This window comes from Nerophis lumbriciformis, linkage group LG10, assembly GCF_033978685.3.
Source record: "Nerophis lumbriciformis linkage group LG10, RoL_Nlum_v2.1, whole genome shotgun sequence".
NCBI lineage: Eukaryota > Metazoa > Chordata > Actinopteri > Syngnathiformes > Syngnathidae > Nerophis > Nerophis lumbriciformis.
The window spans coordinates 53477261-53497072 of record NC_084557.2 but is presented as its reverse complement, the minus strand read 5'-3'; the positions used below and the strand labels follow the sequence as shown (position 1 = coordinate 53497072).

The following is a 19812-nucleotide window of genomic DNA, read 5'->3' as shown; positions in this document are numbered from 1 at the left end:
TGTGTCCAGTCCTAGTGTGTCTGGTCCCAGTCTGTCGACTGATGGCACTAGCCTAGTCCCAGTGTATCTTGTCCCAGTGTGTCTAGTCCCAGTGTGTTGACTGATGGCACTAGCCTAGTCCCAGTGTATCTTGTCCCAGTGTGTCCAGTCCTAGTGTGTCTGGTCCCAGTCTGTCGACTGATGGCACTAGCCTAGTCCCAGTGTATCTTGTCCCAGTGTGTCTAGTCCCAGTGTGTTGACTGATGGCACTAGCCTAGTCCCAGTGTATCTTGTCCCAGTGTGTCCAGTCCTAGTGTGTCTGGTCCCAGTCTGTCGACTGATGGCACTAGCCTAGTCCCAGTGTATCTTGTCCCAGTGTGTCTAGTCCCAGTGTGTTGACTGATGGCACTAGCCTAGTCCCAGTGTGTCTAGTCCCAGTCTGCATCCAGCAAACAATACTCCTGCTCTGACTGGAGGGCAAGGCAGACTGATTGACAGCAGGTGTGGCCACTGATTGACAGCAGGTGTGGCCACTGATTGACAGCAGGTGTGGCCACTGATTGACAGCAGGTGTGGCCAGGTGGCAATCAGTCGCAGCTGAGGGGAAACAGCGCTAAGGGAGACAAGCAGGAAACTGAAGAAAAATAAGAGCGCTGACAGGAAATAAAAGCCAAAGTAAAAGATAAGCAACACTGTCTGTGTTACAACTTAGTTGTGTGGTGAAGACATGAAGATGTGCTCAAAGAAAGTTATGTTTTCCTTTCAACTTGTTCATTTTTTCCAGATTACTATTTGGGTTTTAAAAATGATGATGTGCAGCAGCGGTGGCCGTGCCCGGGAATCAGTTGATGTTATTTAAGAATAAAAAAACCTAATATTTGTCTATAAATATTTGGATAACGTTTATCTTTAGTCTTTTTGTTAGACATTACAAAGTACATGATGGTATTACGGTCACACCCCAACTCTGCTTTACCTAACAATCAGTAATCATGATTTCAATATTAATAACAATAATCTTAATTATTACTTTGGCCATAATTGGCAGCCTGAGATCTCATACATGAACACAATTTTTGTATCTATATATATATATATATATATATATATATATATATATATATATATATATATATATATATATATATATATATAAATAAAATAAAATAAAAAATAAAAATATATATATGTATAGATATATATATATATATATATAGATACAAAAATGGTGTTCATCTACATACTGTGTATATAAATATTTATATATATATATTTATATATATATATACATATATGTTTTTATATATTTTTTTTATATATATTATATATATATATATATTTTTTTTTTTTAATACTATGTATATAAATATATATATATATATATGTTGTTTATATTTACTGTATATATACAGTATATATACTGTATATTTTTATATATATATACGTCTTTTATATATATATATATATATATTATATACACAGTATATATATATATATATATATATATATATATTATAAAGTTAAAAAGTTAAAGTTAAAGTACCAATGATTGTCACACACACACTAGGTGTGGCGAGATTATCCTCTGCATTTGACCCATCACCCTTGATCACCCCCTGGGAGGTGAGGGGAGCAGTGGGCAGCAGCGGTGGCCGCGCCCGGGAATCATTTTGGTGATTTAACCCCCAATTCCAACCCTTGATGCTGAGTGCTGAGTGCATATATATATATACACAGTATATATATATATATATATATATATATACAAAAATTGTGTTCATCTATATACTGTGTATATAAATATTTATATATATATATATATATATATATATATATTTTTTTTTTTTTTTTTTTTTTTTTTTTAATACTGTGTATATAAATATATATATATATGTTTTTTATATTTACTTTATGTATACAGTATTTATACTGTATATTTTTATATATATACATATTTTTATATATATATTATTACATACACAGTATATATATATATATATATATATATATATATATATATATATATATATATATATATATATATATATATATATATATATATATATATATGTATGTGTGGGAAAAAAATCACAAGACTATTTAATCTCTACAGGCCTGTTTCATGAGGGGGTTCCCTCAATCATCAGGAGATTTTAAATTCTTGCATCCAGCACACCTTACAATAGTGGTAATAAAAGATGCAACCTATGCTTGAAAGAGAAACTGTTTATTATTTACCGTCCAGACCTGTCATCCCTCAACAAACGCAGCGAAATTGTATCAGCATGCCGCCACAGACGGAAACACCTCCTAGGTAACACATGAGCCAATCACCACGCCCCTACGCCAGCCTGTACCCACCCACTCTGTGCCCTATATAAACCATGGTATGTGAATGCTCCCATTAAAATCTCCTGATGATTGAGGGAACCCCCTCATGAAACAGGCCTGTAGAGATGAAGTAGTCTTGTGATTTTTTTCCCACACATACATATATTGCGCTCTACTACGGTATCGAGCACTATTTTTTGGATAACCTTATTAAGACATATATATATATATATATATATATATATATATATATATATATATATATATATATATATATATATATATATATATATATATATATATATATATAGATCCTGCCTTGAAAGAAAATAATGTTTGTCTTGGTGCCCTAAAAAATGAGCCCTCCTTTAAGGCAACACTTGCCTTGACCTTAAAAAGTTAAAATTGGAGGCTTGCTTCTCTGGAACTGCTTTCGTGTTTGTGCACGCGCTCTCTGCGTGTACACACTTGTGTACGATACAGGTGTGTGACGGTATCATTCCTTGCGTTGATGAGGAATGTCATTTGTAAATGTGAAAAATACAGACATTAAAATGTACTTACAGTACAGGCCAAAGGTTTGAAGACACCTTCTCCTCATTCAATGTGATTTCTTTATTTTCATGACTATTTACATTGTAGATTGTCACATCAAAACTATGAAGGAACACATGTGGAGTTATGTACTTAACAAAATAACTGAAAACATGTTTTATATTCTAGTTTCTTCAAAATAGCCACCCTTTGCTCTGATTACTGCTTTGCACACTCTCGGCATTCTCTCCCTGAGCTCCAAAGCAGTAATCAGAGCAATTTCGAAGAAACTAGAATATAAAACATGTTTTCAGTTATTTTACCTTTTTTTGTTAAGAACATAACTCCACATGTGTTCATTCATAGTTTTGATGTGACAATCTACAATGTAAATAGTCATGATAATAAAGACAACACATTGAATGAGAAGGAGTGTACAAACCTGTACTGAACATGTTCTGTTAAAGCACTAACGCAGTGATTCTGAAATTGTGATTTATTTACCACTGTTGGTACGCGGGCTCCGTCTTGTGGTACGCCAAAGAACCACCTAAATAAATATTTAAACACAGTGTTACCGTTCAAACTGTGTGCAATGTTACAGTGGCCAAACATATTAATAAATATACTTGTTAAATAAACATCTCTACATTGTTTTTAAATGAGTACTTAGGCCTACTACGGTACTGTATTTTAATGTTGTTATTATGGTGGTACTTGGAGAGCCAAGTGTTTTCTGAGGTGGTACTTGGTGAAAGAACCACTGCACTAATGGTTTTATAAGCTAAATAAAAAGCTCTGAAAAAACTGACCAGCAACAAATCCCCTGCTGGTGGATGTTTGTTATTGCATGGACAAAAAGATCTTTGCGGTCTTAGAATCAGCAGTCTTAGAATCAGCAGTCTTAGAATCAGGGGTTATAGAATCAGCAGTCTTAGAATTAGAGGTTATAGAATCAGCAGTCTTAGAATCAGCAGTCTTAGAATCAGCAGTCTTTGAATCAGCAGTCATAGAATCAGCAGTCTTAGAATCAGCAGTCTTAGAATCAGGAATCATATAATCAGCAGTCTTAGAATCAGCAGTCTTAGAATCAGCAGTCATAGAATCAGCAGTCTTAGAATCAGCAGTCTTAGAATCAGGGGTTATAGAATCAGCAGTCTTAGAATCAGCAGTCTTAGAATCAGGAATCATCTAATCAGCAGTCTTAGAATCAGCAGTCTTAGAATCAGCCGTCATAGAATCAGGGGTTATAGAATCAGCAGTCTTAGAATCAGCAGTTATAGAATCAGCAGTCTTAGAATCAGCAGTCATAGAATCAGCAGTCTTAGAATCAGCAGTCTTAGAATTAACAGTCTTAGAATCAGCAGTTTTAGAATCAGCAGTCTTAGAATCAGCAGTCTTTGAATCAGCAGTCATAGAATCAGCAGTCTTAGAATCAGCAGTCTTAGAATCAGGAATCATATAATCAGCAGTCTTAGAATCAGCAGTCTTAGAATCAGCAGTCATAGAATCAGCAGTCTTAGAATCAGCAGTCTTAGAATCAGGGGTTATAGAATCAGCAGTCTTAGAATCAGCAGTCTTTGAATCAGCAGTCTTAGAATCAGGGGTTATAGAATCAGCAGTCTTAGAATCAGCAGTCTTAGAATCAGCAGTCATAGAATCAGGGGTTATAGAATCAGCAGTCTTAGAATCAGCAGTCTTAGAATCAGCAGTCATAGAATCAGGGGTTATAGAATCAGCAGTCTTAGAATCAGCAGTCTTAGAATCAGCAGTCATAGAATCAGGGGTTATAGAATCAGCAGTCTTAGAATCAGCAGTCTTAGAATCAGCAGTCATAGAATCAGCAGTCTTAGAATCAGCAGTCATAGAATCAGCAGTCTTAGAATCAGCAGTCTTAGAATCAGCAGTCTTAGAATCAGGGGTTATAGAATCAGGGGTTATAGAATCAGCGGTTATAGAATTAACAGTCTTAGAATCAGCAGTCTTAGAATCAGGGGTTATAGAATCAGCAGTCTTAGAATCAGCAGTCATAGAATCAGCAGTCTTAGAATCAGCAGTTGTAGAATCAACAGTCTTTGAATCAGCAGTCATAGAATCAGCAGTCTTACAATCAGCACTCTTAGAATCAGCAGTCATAGAATCAGCAGTCTTTGAATCAGCAGTCTTAGAATCAGGGGTTATAGAATCAGCAGTCTTAGAATCAGCAGTCATAGAATCAGCAGTCTTAGAATCAGCAGTTGTAGAATCAACAGTCTTTGAATCAGCAGTTATAGAATCAGCAGTCATAGAATAAGCAGTCTTAGAATCAGGGGTTATAGAATCATTAGTCTTAGAATCAGCAGTCTTAGAATCAGCAGTCATAGAATCAGGGGTTATAGAATCAGCAGTCTTAGAATCAGCAGTCATAGAATCAGGGGTTATAGAATCAGCAGTCTTAGAATCAGCAGTCTTAGAATCAGCAGTCATAGAATCAGCAGTCTTAGAATCAGCAGTCATAGAATCAGCAGTCTTAGAATCAGCAGTCTTAGAATCAGCAGTCTTAGAATCAGGGGTTATAGAATCAGGGGTTATAGAATCAGCGGTTATAGAATTAACAGTCTTAGAATCAGCAGTCTTAGAATCAGGGGTTATAGAATCAGCAGTCTTAGAATCAGCAGTCATAGAATCAGCAGTCTTAGAATCAGCAGTTGTAGAATCAACAGTCTTTGAATCAGCAGTCATAGAATCAGCAGTCTTAGAATCAGCAGTCTTACAATCAGCACTCTTAGAATCAGCAGTCCTAGAATCAGCAGTCTTAGAATCAGCAGTCTTAGAATCAGGGGTTATAGAATCAGCAGTCTTAGAATCAGCAGTCATAGAATCAGCAGTCTTAGAATCAGCAGTTGTAGAATCAACAGTCTTTGAATCAGCAGTTATAGAATCAGCAGTCATAGAATAAGCAGTCTTAGAATCAGGGGTTATAGAATCATTAGTCTTAGAATCAGCAGTCTTAGAATCAGCAGTCATAGAATCAGCAGTCTTAGAATCAGTAGTCATAGAATCAGCAGTCTTAGAATCAGCAGTCTTAGAATCAGGGGTTATAGAATCGGGGGTTATAGAATCAGCGGTTATAGAATTAACAGTCTTAGAATCAGCAGTCTTAGAATCAGCAGTCATATAATCAGGGGTTATAGAATCAGCAGTCTTAGAATCAGGGGTTATAGAATCAGCAGTCTTAGAATCAGCAGTCTTAGAATCAGGAGTCATAGAATCAGCAGTCTTAGAATCAGCAGTTATAGAATCAGCAGTCATAGAATCAGCAGTCTTAGAATCAGCAGTTATAGAATCAGCAGTCTTAGAATCAGCAGTCTTTGAATCAGCAGTCTTAGAATCAGGGGTTATAGAATCAGCAGTCTTAGAATCAGGGGTTATAGAATCAGCAGTCTTAGAATCAGGGGTTATAGAATCAGCAGTCTTAGAATCAGCAGTCTTAGAATCAGGGGTTATAGAATCGGGGGTTATAGAATCAGCGGTTATAGAATTAACAGTCTTAGAATCAGCAGTCTTAGAATCAGCAGTCATATAATCAGGGGTTATAGAATCAGCAGTCTTAGAATCAGGGGTTATAGAATCAGCAGTCTTAGAATCAGCAGTCTTAGAATCAGGAGTCATAGAATCAGCAGTCTTAGAATCAGCAGTTATAGAATCAGCAGTCATAGAATCAGCAGTCTTAGAATCAGCAGTTATAGAATCAGCAGTCTTAGAATCAGGGGTTATAGAATCAGCAGTCTTAGAATCAGCAGTCTTAGAATCAGTGGTTATAGAATCAGAGGTTATAGAATCAGAGGTTATAGAATCAGGACAAATGAGCTGATTGATTGATATTGTGTGTGGTGTGTGTAACAGATGAGAGTGTTTTGAGGGCCAGTCTGTAAGGAGATGTTTCCATCTAGTTGTTGTCAGGAGCCACAGTAAGTAGATGTTTCCATCTAGTTGTTGTCAGGAGCCACAGTAAGTAGATGTTTCCATCTAGTTGTTGTCAGGAGCCACAGTAAGTAGATGTTTCCATCTAGTTGTTGTCAGGAGCCACAGTAAGTAGATGTTTCCATCTAGTTGTTGTCAGGAGCCACAGTAAGGAGATGTTTCCATCTAGTTGTTGTCACGACTCACAGAGATTCACATTCCTTCTGGCTTTTTTTGTGTCTTTTACATTTTTGGGAATCCTGACAGCACCCGACGACCAAAGTCTGCACACAATCATTGAACAACTACCCTGTGTGTCTCTGTGTGTGTGTGTGTGTGTGTGTGTGTGTGTGTCTGTGTGTGTGTGTGTGTGTGTGTGTGTGTGTGTTGTTGTATTTCTACCCTTCTTGAGACATGAAGAAGGAAAAGTATCTTCCATATGAGGAGATGTGAAGAAGTGATGACATCAATCAATAACATTGCATGTAATAGACAATGTCTCATTTGTGGTGATATCTATCAAAACAGCTCATTTTATGACCTATTGTGTGTTATGTGTGTTGTATGTGTTGTATGTTGCACCAAGAAAAGATCCTAGTTTGTGAAGCCGTTCTCAAAAAATGGCAATAAAATAAAAACTGTTGTGAAAATGAGGGTGTGTATAAAACATTGAAGTGCTCCCCCTCTGGTCAACATATGAAATAACAAGTGTGTGTAAGAAATTGAAATTTGTCCCCATTGGCCAAAATGAATAGAACAAGTCAAATAAATATATATATATAAAGACATAACTTGAAGTAAATAATGAAGATTAAAAACCAATCACAAACAAAAAATAAAAATAAAAACCACAATGTTCCATTTAATTTAGACATTTAGACATTTAATTTGACTAATAGACATTTAATTTAGACATTTAGACATGTAATTTGACTAATAGACATTTAATTTAGACATTTAGACATGTCATTTGACTAATAGACATTTAATTTAGACATTTAGACATGTCATTTGACACTAATAGACACTAATATACATTTAATTTAGACATTTAGACTTGTAATTTGACTAATAGACACTAATATACATTTAATTTAGACATTTAGACATGTAATTTGACTAAGACATTAAATTTAGACATTTAGACATGCCATTTGACTAATAGACATTTAATTTAGACATTTAGACATGCCATTTGACTAATAGACATTTAATTTAGACATTTAGACATTTAATTTGACTAATAGACACTAACAGACATTTGATTTAGACATTTAAACATGTAATTTGACTAATAGACATTTAATTTAGACATTTAGACATGTCATTTGACACTAATAGACACTAATAGACATTTAATTCAGACATTTAGACATGTCATTTGACTAATAGACATTTAATTTAGACATTTAAACATGAAATTTGACTAATAGACACTAATATACATTTAATTTAGACATTTATACATGTAATTTGACTAATAGACATTTAATTTAGACATTTAGACATGTAATTTGACTAAGACATTTAATTTAGACATTTAGACATGCCATTTGACTAATAGACATTTAATTTAGACATTTAGACATTTAATTTGACTAATAGACACTAACAGACATTTAATTTAGACATTTAGACATGTCATTTTACTAATAGACACTTATAGACATTTAATTTAGACATTTAAACATGAAATTTGACTAATAGACATTTAATTTAGACATTTAGACATGTCATTTGACTAATAGACACTAATAGACATTTAATTTAGACATTTAGACATGTAATTTGACTAATAGACATTTAATTTAGACATTTAAACATGAAATTTGACTAATAGACACTAATAGACATTTAATTTTGACACTTAGACATGTAATTTGACTAATAGACATTTAATTTAGACATTTAGACATGTCATTTGACACTAATAGACACTAATATACATTTAATTGTGACATTTAGACATGTAATTTGACTAATAGACATTAAATTTAGACATTTAGACATGTCATTTGACTAATAGACACTAATATACATTTAATTTAGACATTTAGACATGTCATTTGACTAATAGACATTTAATTTAGACATTTAGACATTTAATTTGACACTAATAGACACTAATAGACATTTAATTTTGACATTTAGACATGTAATTTGACTAAGACATTTAATTTAGACATTTAGACATGTCATTTGACTAATATACAATTAATTTAGACATGTCATTTGACTAATAGACACTAATAGACATTTTATTTTAGACATTTAAACATGAAATTTGACTACCGTATTTTCCGCACCATAAGGCGCCCTGGGTTATAAGCCGCGCCTTCAATGAACGGCATATTTCAAAACTTTGTCCACCTATAAGCCGCCCCGTGTTGTAAGCCGCATCTAACTGCGCTAAAGGAATGTCAAAAAAACAGTCAGATAGGTCAGTCAAACTTTAATAATATATTAAAAACCAGCGTGATGTGGGCGCGCATGGAGTCGTATATCAACATGGACGGAGCTGCGTGAAAAAAGCCACCCGGCCTCTTCGCGTAAACTTAAACTTACCTTAACCACTCGCTCATCTTTTCTTCATCCATCCCTTCGAGTTAGCTTTTATGATGACGCCGGCTGGAAAGGTCTCTTTTGGCAAGGTCTTCCTTTTGAATATCACCATGGGTGGAAGTTTCTGGCCATTAGCATGGCAAGCTAGAACCACAGTGAAGGATGACTTCTCATTCCCTGTGGTGCGAATATTCACCGTACGTGCTCCCGTTGTATCCACAGTGCGGTTCACAGGAATATCAAAAGTCAGTGGAACCTCGTCCATGTTGATAATGTTCTCTGGCCGGATCTTTTTTTCAGCTATCTTGTTTTTACAATATGCACGGAAAGTAGCCAGCTTTTCTTGAAAGTCTTTAGGCAGTTGCTGTGAAATAGTAGTCCGTGTGCGGATGGAGAGATTGCGTCTTTTCATGAACCGGAAACCTGTCGCTTAGTAGGAGCCATTTTGTGGTCTTTACAGATGTAAACACACAAAGGAAATGAAACGTAATATCCGCGCGCTTCTTCTACGGGGGCGGGTGGTTGCTTACAGTAGAAGAAGAAGCGCTTCCTGTTCTATGGGGAAAAAAGATGGCGGCTGTTTACCGTAGTTGCGAGACCGAAACTTTATGAAAATGAATCTTAATATTAATCCATATATAAAGCGCACCGGGTTATAAGCCGCACTGTCAGCTTTTGAGTAAATTTGTGGTTTTTAGGTGCGGCTAATAGTGCGGAAAATACGGTAATAGACATTTAATTTAGACATTTAGACATGTAATTTGACTAAGACATTTAATTTAGACATTTAGACATGTCATTTGACTAATAGACACTAACAGACATTTAATTTAGACATTTAGACATGTAATTTGACACTAAAAGACACTAATATACATTTCATTTAGACATTTAGACATGTAATTTGACACTATTAGACACTAATATACATATATATTGTTCTTGTAAAACTGTGACATTTTTGGAGTAAAATTATGACTTTTGCCAAGTAAAATTCCGATTGTTATTATAATGTGGCCAACATTTTTAAGTTTTCTTATACAATTGTGACTTTTTTCGAGTAAACTTACGACTCTTTTCATTAAAATTACCAACGTTTTAGGCATTTTCTTGTCAAATTTTGACTCGCGATGAGTAAAAGTCCAACTTTTATTATCATATTTCACAAATGTTTAATATTTCTTGTAAAAATTTTGACTTGCGTTGAGTAAAGTGACGACTTTTATTACAATACTGCCAAAATTCAAAGTTGTACTTGTGAAATTGTGACCTATTTCTTGTGAAATTCCAACTCGTTTTTCACAACAAGCTTTTTTATATTTGCATAGTATGTATATATTATTAATGTTGTAAATACACTAGAAAGGGTGGCCTCAAGAAGGTAACAAATACAAGAATGTGTGTGTGTGTGTGTGTGTGGTACTGTACTGTTCCTGAGTTTGTAAACAATAACAAGTATCGCTAGGTGTAATTGTATTTATTAAAAAAGCAGTCTGTTTTACTTGCAGCATATCATGCATGGTCGTGACTAATCCAGTGGGTTCTTGTCAGAATAACTGTATATAAGTTATCACACCACTTTGAGTTCAGGTTCCCCTGCGGCCTGTGGTTACGATCCACTGGTGCTTATTACAAAGCTGTCTTTTGATCTTATCAAGCAAAAGGCGGACAGCTTGTAAACCTCCACTGTGCGCGATAGAATGCGCCGTAGAGGTGTCGTTTTCTCAGATCGTGGACAGCCACGGGAAGGGCCTTATCAGGACCCGAAATCTTCAAGCAGAGAGGGGGGCAAACCCGACACCGCTCCAAGCCTCTTTTTGTTTGAACTGTTTATGACCCAGTGCAGCAGCTGTTTTATCAAATGAATGAAAGAATACTATCAAATATAAGTTTGGCGACAGTTGAGGATGAAGTCAACATTTTGTCATTTAAAGGTCACTGTTGAGTTTCAAGTGAGAAATTTGAACGGACGAAAGCCGAGAACACCATTGTTTTTTTTGTCTGTTTTTTATCGCAAATTGTCCGCAGTCAAATGAGTAGACTTTATATATAAGCACAGCTTTTTTCCTGCAAAGTACAGGAGTTTGTCAAACTTGGAGCAGAAAGTGTCAGGCTGCAGCAGTGAGTGAAAATGTCAACATAGATTGAAGAAAAGGACATTTTGAACAGTGCTCTGTCAGCGCATTCTGCGTGCGATGAGTCCAGGTAGTTAACAGCAGTCATTCATTTTACAATAGTCAAAAATGTCTTTGGAATATGTAATATATTATTATTTTTATATTAGTATTATTTTTTTTTATCTTTCTCATTCTTTAAGCCTATTGTGAATCATTTGAAAGCAGGAGAGGTAACTTTGTTGATGTCACGAGTGGTGCGCATGGTGATGCGGGGTTTTGTTCTCCCAGGAAGCAAAGGACGAATCCGGACAGGACTTACAGGTGACGACTTGATTTAATAGAAAAATAACACAAAACTGGTACAAAACAGAAAACAAACCGACAGGAAGAGGTGCCGAACGCACTGGAAGCTAAGGCTAACACTTAGCACAGACTATGGAACTTAGCTGAGTCTAGGAAACAAGAACCAACTTACGTGGCAGTCGCGCGATGCAAAAACAAAGAAAGCAGAACGAGTGATGAACAAAGGTGGGCTTAAATAGCGTCTCTCATGAGAAACAGGTGCGCGTGCAAGGCAGGTGAAAATCAAGTAACCATGGTGACGAAACAAACTCACAGGTGCACAAGTAATAACAAAAGGAGTCCAAAACTAACCAAACATAACTTAACAAAACATGATCCGACCACGGATCATGACAGTTGTCTTGTTTTTAATGTATTGATGTGTTTGTTGTTGTTTACGATGCAGCTTTGTCTTTTACTGATGTCTCTTGGCCAGCACTCCTTTGACTAATAGACATTTAATTTAGACATTTAGACATGTCATTTAACTAATAGACATTTAATTTAGACATTTAGACATGTGATTTGACACTAATATACATTTAATTTAGACATTTAGACATGTCATTTGACTAATAGACACTAATATACATTTCATTTAGACATTTAGACACGTAATTTGACTAAGACATTTAATTTAGACATTTAGACATGTCATTTGACACTAATAGACACTAATATACAATTAATTTAGACATTTAGACATGTCATTTGACTAATAGACACTAGTAGACATTTGATTTAGACATTTAGACATGTAATTTAACACTAATAGACACTAATATACATTTAATTTAGACATTTAGACATGTAATTTGACTAATAGACATTTAATTTAGACATTTAGACATGTCATTTGACTAATAGACACTAATAGACATTTAATTTAGACATTTAGACATGTCATTTGACTAATAGACATTTAATTTAGACATTTAGACATGTCATTTAACTAATAGACACTAGTAGACATTTGATTTAGACATTTAGACATGTCATTTGACACTAATAGACACTAATATACATTTAATTTTGACATTTAGAGATGTATTTTGACTAATAGACATTTAATTTAGACATTTAGACTTGTAATTCGACTAATAGATATTTAATTTAGACATTTAGACATGTAATTTGACACTAATAGACACTAATATACATTTAATTTTGACATTTAGAGATGTATTTTGACTAATATACATTTAATTTAGACATTTAGACTTGTAATTTGACACTAATAGACACTAATATACATTTAATTTAGACATATAGACTTGTAATTCGACTAATAGATATTTAATTTAGACATTTAGACATGTAATTTGACACTAATAGACACTAATATACATTTAATTTTGACATTTACACATGTAATTTGACTAATAGACATTTAATTTAGACATTTAGACACTAATAGACATTTAATTTAGACATTTAGACATGTCATTTGACACTAATAGACACTAATATACATTTAATTTAGACATTTAGACATGTAATTTGACACTAATAGACACTTATATACATTTAATTTAGACATTTAGACATGTAATTTGATTAATAGACATTTAATTTAGACATTTAGACATTTAGACATTTAATTTGACTAATAGACACTAATATACATTTAATTTAGAGATTTAGACATGTAATTTGACTAATAGACATTAAATTTAGACATTTAGACATGTCATTTGACTAATAGACATTAAATTTAGACATTTAGACATTTAGACATGTAATTTGACTAATTGACAATTCATTTAGACATTTAATTTGACTAATAGACACTTCATCTCAATGGGAGTTTGTTCCTGGTTAGGTCAAGTTGAAATGAAATAAATAACATGTATACAGGTTTATTTTAAGACGTGTAGCAAAGCCTACTTTTGTTGTTTGCCTCCAAAGCTGTGCGCCATGAAGTGGTGGGTCCATGAAAGCTCCAAACTTAAATTTAATATGTGTAGTGAAGCCTTCATTGTGTTTTTGCTGTTTGGTTTTGTCCTTCGTGAAGTGGTAGTTCCACTTCGCTCCAAAGTGTAGCAAACAAATATTTGTGTCATGCTCATAAGTTCTCTGGACACATTTGTAAAAAGTTTGGTTTGCAAAGCAGGGGGAAGTCTAAATGTCATGTGTGTGACCCCCCCCCCCCCCCCCCGCAGGTCCTGGAAGAAAGGATGAAGCTGGAGTGCAAGTGCCACGGCGTGTCGGGCTCCTGCACCACCAAGACGTGCTGGACCACGCTCCCCAAGTTCCGGGAGATCGGCTACGTCCTCAAGGACAAGTACAAGGAGGCGGTGCACGTGGAGGTGGTGCGGGCCAGCCGCCTGCGCCAGCCCACACACCTGAAGGTGAAGCAGACTCAGGGCTACCGCAAGCCCATGGACACGGACCTCGTTTTCATCGAGAGGTCGCCCAACTACTGCGAGGAGGACGCGGCCACGGGCAGCGTGGGCACGCGGGGCCGCCTCTGCAACCGCACCTCGCCGCACACGGACGGCTGCGACCTGATGTGCTGCGGGCGGGGCTACAACACGCACCAGTATACCAAAGTGTGGCAGTGCAACTGCAAGTTCCAGTGGTGCTGCTTCGTCAAGTGCAACACCTGCAGCGAGCGGACCGAGGTCTTCACCTGCAAGTAGGACACCAGGAGGAGGAGGAGGAGGAGGGGCCACCTCAGCTCTTCACTGCACCGTTTTGCACACCACAATCGGAAACAAACACCAGTCGGAGATACCACCCCGCACCCACCCCCAACAGGACGCGAGGATGTACGCGGTGGCGTCACGAGACAATAAAAAAACAAAAAACGTCGCAGGACTCAAACATTCTCTGCAAGGTGGACCAAAAAAACTCTTGTTGCTGCCAACTGGAACACGGTGGAGTTAATGTTAGTCTTCCAGTCACACTGGAACTTGTCTGTTGTGAACACTGAAAAATGAAATGTTTATTTATGTAATAGTATCTTTAAAAACAAAAAACAAAGCACTAACGGGTAGAGATGTCTTTTTTTTTTTTTGTACTAAGTGTAAGGAAAGTACTTTAGGAACTCTGACTGAAGCCTGCCTGGCCTCAAGGCTGCGTTCACACCCGGGATTCCAACACACTGGTCTTTTTGTCATGGCAGGAAAAGCCTTCTCACATGTGGATTTTTTAATTTTTTAATTTTGTCAGAGTTACAAATTAGCCCTATTCTACGCATCCAAATTGATCAGCGACATTAACTCAGGAGCAACGTTCCCTCTAAGGTGCGCGCCTGTGCAATTGCGCACCGCTCAAGCGTCCTCTGCGCACGGCAAATATATGCCACGCACAAAATCAAATAAAATTAAAGCTGCAAGCAGCGTTGGTCGGGCCCGCGTATTTGGCAGGTGCTAGTCCTAAGTGTCCCAATACTTTTGTCCAGTTTTAGTCCCAAGTGTCCCAATACTTTTGTCCAGTGTAAGTGTCCCAATACTTGTGTCCAGTGGTAATCCTAAGTGTCCCAATACTTTTGTCAAGTTGTAGTCCTAAGTGTCCCTATACTTTTGGCCAGTGTAGGTGTCCCAATACTTTTGTCCAGTGGTAGTCCTAAGTGTCCCAATACTTTTGTCCAGTTGTAGTCCCAAGTGTCCCAATACTTTTGTCAAGTTGTAGTCCTAAGTGTCCCAATACTTTTGTCAAGTTTAGGCGTAAGTGTCCCAATACTTTTATCCAGTGTAAGTGTCCCAATACTTTTGTCCAGTGGTAGTCCTAAGTGTCCCAATACTTTTGTCCAGTTTTAGTCCTAAGTGTCCCAATACTTTTGTCTAGTGGTAGTCGGAAATGTCCCAAAACTTTAGTCCTAAGTGTCCCAATACTTTTGTCCAGTTTTCGTCCTAAGTGTCCCATTACTTTTGTCAAGTGTTAGTGTCCAGCTTTAGTCCTAAGTGTCCCAATACTTTTGTCCAGTGGTAATCTGAAGTGTCCCAATACTTATGTCAAGTTAAAGTCAAGTGTCCCAATACTTTTGTCAAGTTGTAGTCCTAAGTGTCCCAATACTTTTGTCCAGTTTTAGTCCTAAGTGTCCCAAATACTTTTGTCCAGTTTTAGTCCCAAGTGGCCCAATACTTATGTCAAGTTGTAGTCCTAAGTATCCCAATACTTTAGTCAATTTCTGGGCCGAAGTGTCCCAAAACTTGTGTCCAGTTTTAGTCCTAAGTGTCCCAATACTTTTGTCTAGTGTAAGTGTCCCAATACTTTTGTCAAGTGGTAGTCCTAAGTGTCCCAATACTTTTGTCAAGTTGTAGTCCTAAGTTTCCCAATACTTTTGTCAAGTTGTAGTCCTAAGTGTCCCAATACTTTTGGCCAGTGTAGGTGTCCCAATACTTTTGTCCAGTGGTAGTCCTAAGTGTCCCAATACTTTTGTCCAGTTGTAGTCCTAAATGTCCCAATACTTTTGTCAAGTTGTAGTCCTAAGTGTCCCAATACTTTTGTCAAGTTTAGGCGTAAGTGTCCCAATACTTTTATCCAGTGTAAGTGTCCCAATACTTTTGTCCAGTGGTAGTCCTAAGTGTCCCAATACTTTTGTCAAGTTGTAGTCCTAAGTGTCCCAATACTTTTGTCAAGTTGTAGTCCTAAGTGTCCCAATACTTTTGTTCAGTTTTAGTCCTAAGTGTCCCAATAATTTTGTCAAGTTGTAGTCCTAAGTGTCCCAATACTTTTGTCCAGTATAGGTGTACCAATACTTTTGTCCAGTGGTAGTCCTAAGTGTCCCAATACTTTTGTCCAGTTTTAGTCCTAAGTGTCCCAATACTTTTGTCTAGTGGTAGTCGGAAGTGTCCCAAAACTTTAGTCCTAAGTGTCCCAATACTTTTGTCCAGTTTTCGTCCTAAGTGTCCCATTACTTTTGTCAAGTGTTAGTGTCCAGCTTTAGTCCTAAGTGTCCCAATACTTTTGTCCAGTGGTAATCTGAAGTGTCCCAATACTTATGTCAAGTTGAAGTCAAGTGTCCCAATACTTTTGTCAAGTTGTAGTCCTAAGTGTCCCAATACTTTTGTCAAGTTGTAGTCCTAAGTGTCCCAATACTTTTGTCAAGTTGTAGTCCTAAGTGTCCCAATACTTTTGGCCAGTGTAGGTGTCCCAATACTTTTGTCCAGTGGTAGTCCTAAGTGTCCCAATACTTTTGTCCAGTTGTAGTCCTAAGTGTCCCAATACTTTTGTCAAGTTGTAGTCCTAAGTGTCCCAATACTTTTGTCCAGTTTTAGTCCCAAGTGTCCCAATACTTTTGTCCAGTGTAAGTGTCCCAATACTTGTGTCCAGTGGTAGTCCTAAGTGTCCCAATACTTTTGTCAAGTTGTAGTCCTAAGTGTCCCAATACTTTTGTCCAGTTTTAGTCCCAAGTGTCCCAATACTTTTGTCCAGTGTAAGTGTCCCAATACTTGTGTCCAGTGGTAGTCCTAAGTGTCCCAATACTTTTGTCAAGTTGTAGTCCTAAGTGTCCCAATACTTTTGTCAAGTTGTAGTCCTAAGTGTCCCAATACTTTTGGCCAGTGTAGGTGTCCCAATACTTTTGTCCAGTGGTAGTCCTAAGTGTCCCAATACCTTTGTCCAGTTGTAGTCCTAAGTGTCCCAATACTTTTGTCAAGTTGTAGTCCTATGTGTCCCAATACTTTTGTCAAGTTTAGGCGTAAGTGTCCCAATACTTTTATCCAGTGTAAGTGTCCCAATACTTTTGTCCAGTGGTAGTCCTAAGTGTCCCAATACTTTTGTCAAGTTGTAGTCCTAAGTGTCCCAATACTTTTGTCAAGTTGTAGTCCTAAGTGTCCCAATACTTTTTTCAGTTTTAGTCCTAAGTGTCCCAATAATTTTGTCAAGTTGTAGTCCTAAGTGTCCCAATACTTTTGTCCAGTAAAGGTGTCCCAATACTTTTGTCCAGTGGTAGTCCTAAGTGTCCCAATACTTTTGTCCAGTTTTAGTCTTAAGTGTCCCAATACTTTTGTCTAGTGGTAGTCGGAAGTGTCCCAAAACTTTAGTCCTAAGTGTCCCAATACTTTTGTCCAGTTTTCGTCCTAAGTGTCCCATTACTTTTGTCAAGTGTTAGTGTCCAGCTTTAGTCCTAAGTGTCCCAATACTTTTGTCCAGTGGTAATCTGAAGTGTCCCAATACTTATGTCAAGTTGAAGTCAAGTGTCCCAATACTTTTGTCAAGTTGTAGTCCTAAGTGTCCCAATACTTTTGTCCAGTTTTAGTCCCAAGTGGCCCAATACTTATGTCAAGTTGTAGTCCTAAGTATCCCAATACTTAAGTCAATTTCTGGTCCTAAGTGTCCCAAAACTTTTGTCCAGTTTTAGTCCTAAGTGTCCCAATACTTTTGTCTAGTTTAAGTGTCCCAATACTTTTGTCTAGTGGTAGTCATAAGTGTCCCAATACTTTTGTCCAGTTTTAGTCCCAAGTGTCCCAATACTTTTGTCTACTTTTAGTCCCAAGTGTCCCAATACTTTTGTCCAGTTTTAGTCCCAAGTGTCCCAATACTTTTGTCAAGTTGTAGTCCTAAGTGTCCCAATACTTTTGTCCAGTGTAGGTGTCCCAATACTTTTGTCCAGAGGTAGTCCTAAGTGTCCCAATACTTTTGTCACGTTTAGGCGTAAGTGTCCCAATACTTTTGTCCAGTGGTAGTCATAAGTGTCCCAATACTTTTGTCAAGTTGTAGTCCCAAGTGTCCCAATACTTTTGTCCAGTTTTCGTGCTATGTGTCCCAATACTTTTGTTCAGTGGTAGTCATAAGTGTCCCAATACTTTTGTCTACTTTTAGTCCGAATTGTCCCAATACTTTTGTGTAGTGTACCTACCTTGTCTGCATTGTGTGGGCACGTTGGTGCTTCCTGCTTTTAAGCAGCCTTCTTGAAAAAACAGCAGCATCAGCGCAGCGGCTCTTTGAAGGGTCATAAAATCAAAACCGGAGCCGGTATTAAAACTCTTTCGATAACTTTTAATCAAAAGGGTTCCATCTCTCTCCTGTGTTAGTTTGAAGCCGAAACGACAAACACGCTCAGAGGAGATAATGTTTGAAGAAAGGTGACCTGTTTTTACAAAAATGTTGTTTTGAAGGGGGAATAGCAAACTTCCTGTAGATTTTTGCTGGGGGTTGTCAATTTATGAAATGTAGGTCTAAGTTAGACCTACATAGAGGTTTTTGTTTCATGTCTCTCCGACCTTCCCAGTGGGAGTTACAGGCAGTTTTGTCATTTTTTTCTTCCGAGGAGCAGTTTTTTCTCCGTTTTATTCAAAAATTGCTCTAGAGCGCAATTTTTGAATTTGGGGTTAGGTTTTTTTATTAGATCGCAATTTTTGCCAGTCCTGATGTGTGCGTTCAGTTTGGTGAGTTTTGAAGCATGTTAAGGGGGTCAAATTACAGCTCAAAGAGACAAAAGTGACTGTTTTTAGTACTTTTTTGTCTTGAAGAGGGAATTGCCAACTTCCTGTTGATTTTAGCCCGAGGATGTACTATTATGAAATGTAGGTCTGAGTCAGACCTACATAGAGGTTTTTGTTTCATGTCTCTCCGACCTTCCTAGTGGGAGTTACAGGCAGTTTTGTCATTTTTTTTTCTTCCGAGGAGCAGTTTTTTCTGCGTTTTATTAAAAAATTGCGGCAGAGCACAATTTTGAGATTTGGGGTTCAGTTCTTTCATTACATCGCAATTTTTGCCAGTCCTGATGTGTGTGTTCAGTTTGGTGAGTTTTGAAGCATGTTAAGGGGGTCAAATTACAGCTCAAAGAGACAAAAGTGACTGTTTTTAGTACTTTTTTGTCTTGAAGGGGGAATTGCCAACTTCCTGTTGATTTTAGCCCGAAGATGTACTATTATGAAATCTAGGTCTGAGTCAGACCTACATAGAGGTTTTTGTTTCATGTCTCTCCGACCTTCCCAGTGGGAGTTACAGGCAGTTTTGTCATTTTTTTCTTCCGAGGAGCAGTTTTTTCTCCGTTTTATTCAAAAATTGCTCTAGAGCGCAATTTTTAAATTTGAGGTTAGGTTTTTTTATT

General features: G+C 36.9%; 1 protein-coding gene across 2 annotated transcripts in view; it reads left to right on the top strand.

Annotated features, from left to right (window-relative positions):
* Positions 1-14589, top strand: part of wnt7bb (wingless-type MMTV integration site family, member 7Bb) — a 139306-nt gene extending 124717 nt beyond the window's left edge. For both annotated transcript variants that reach the window (XM_072914000.1, XM_061969431.2), the window contains exon 4: positions 13970-14589. In XM_072914000.1, the coding sequence (XP_072770101.1) occupies positions 13970-14449 (480 nt within the window). In that variant the 3' untranslated portion in view covers positions 14450-14589. The remainder of the gene's footprint in view (positions 1-13969) is intronic.
* The last annotated feature ends 5223 nt before the right edge of the window (positions 14590-19812 follow it).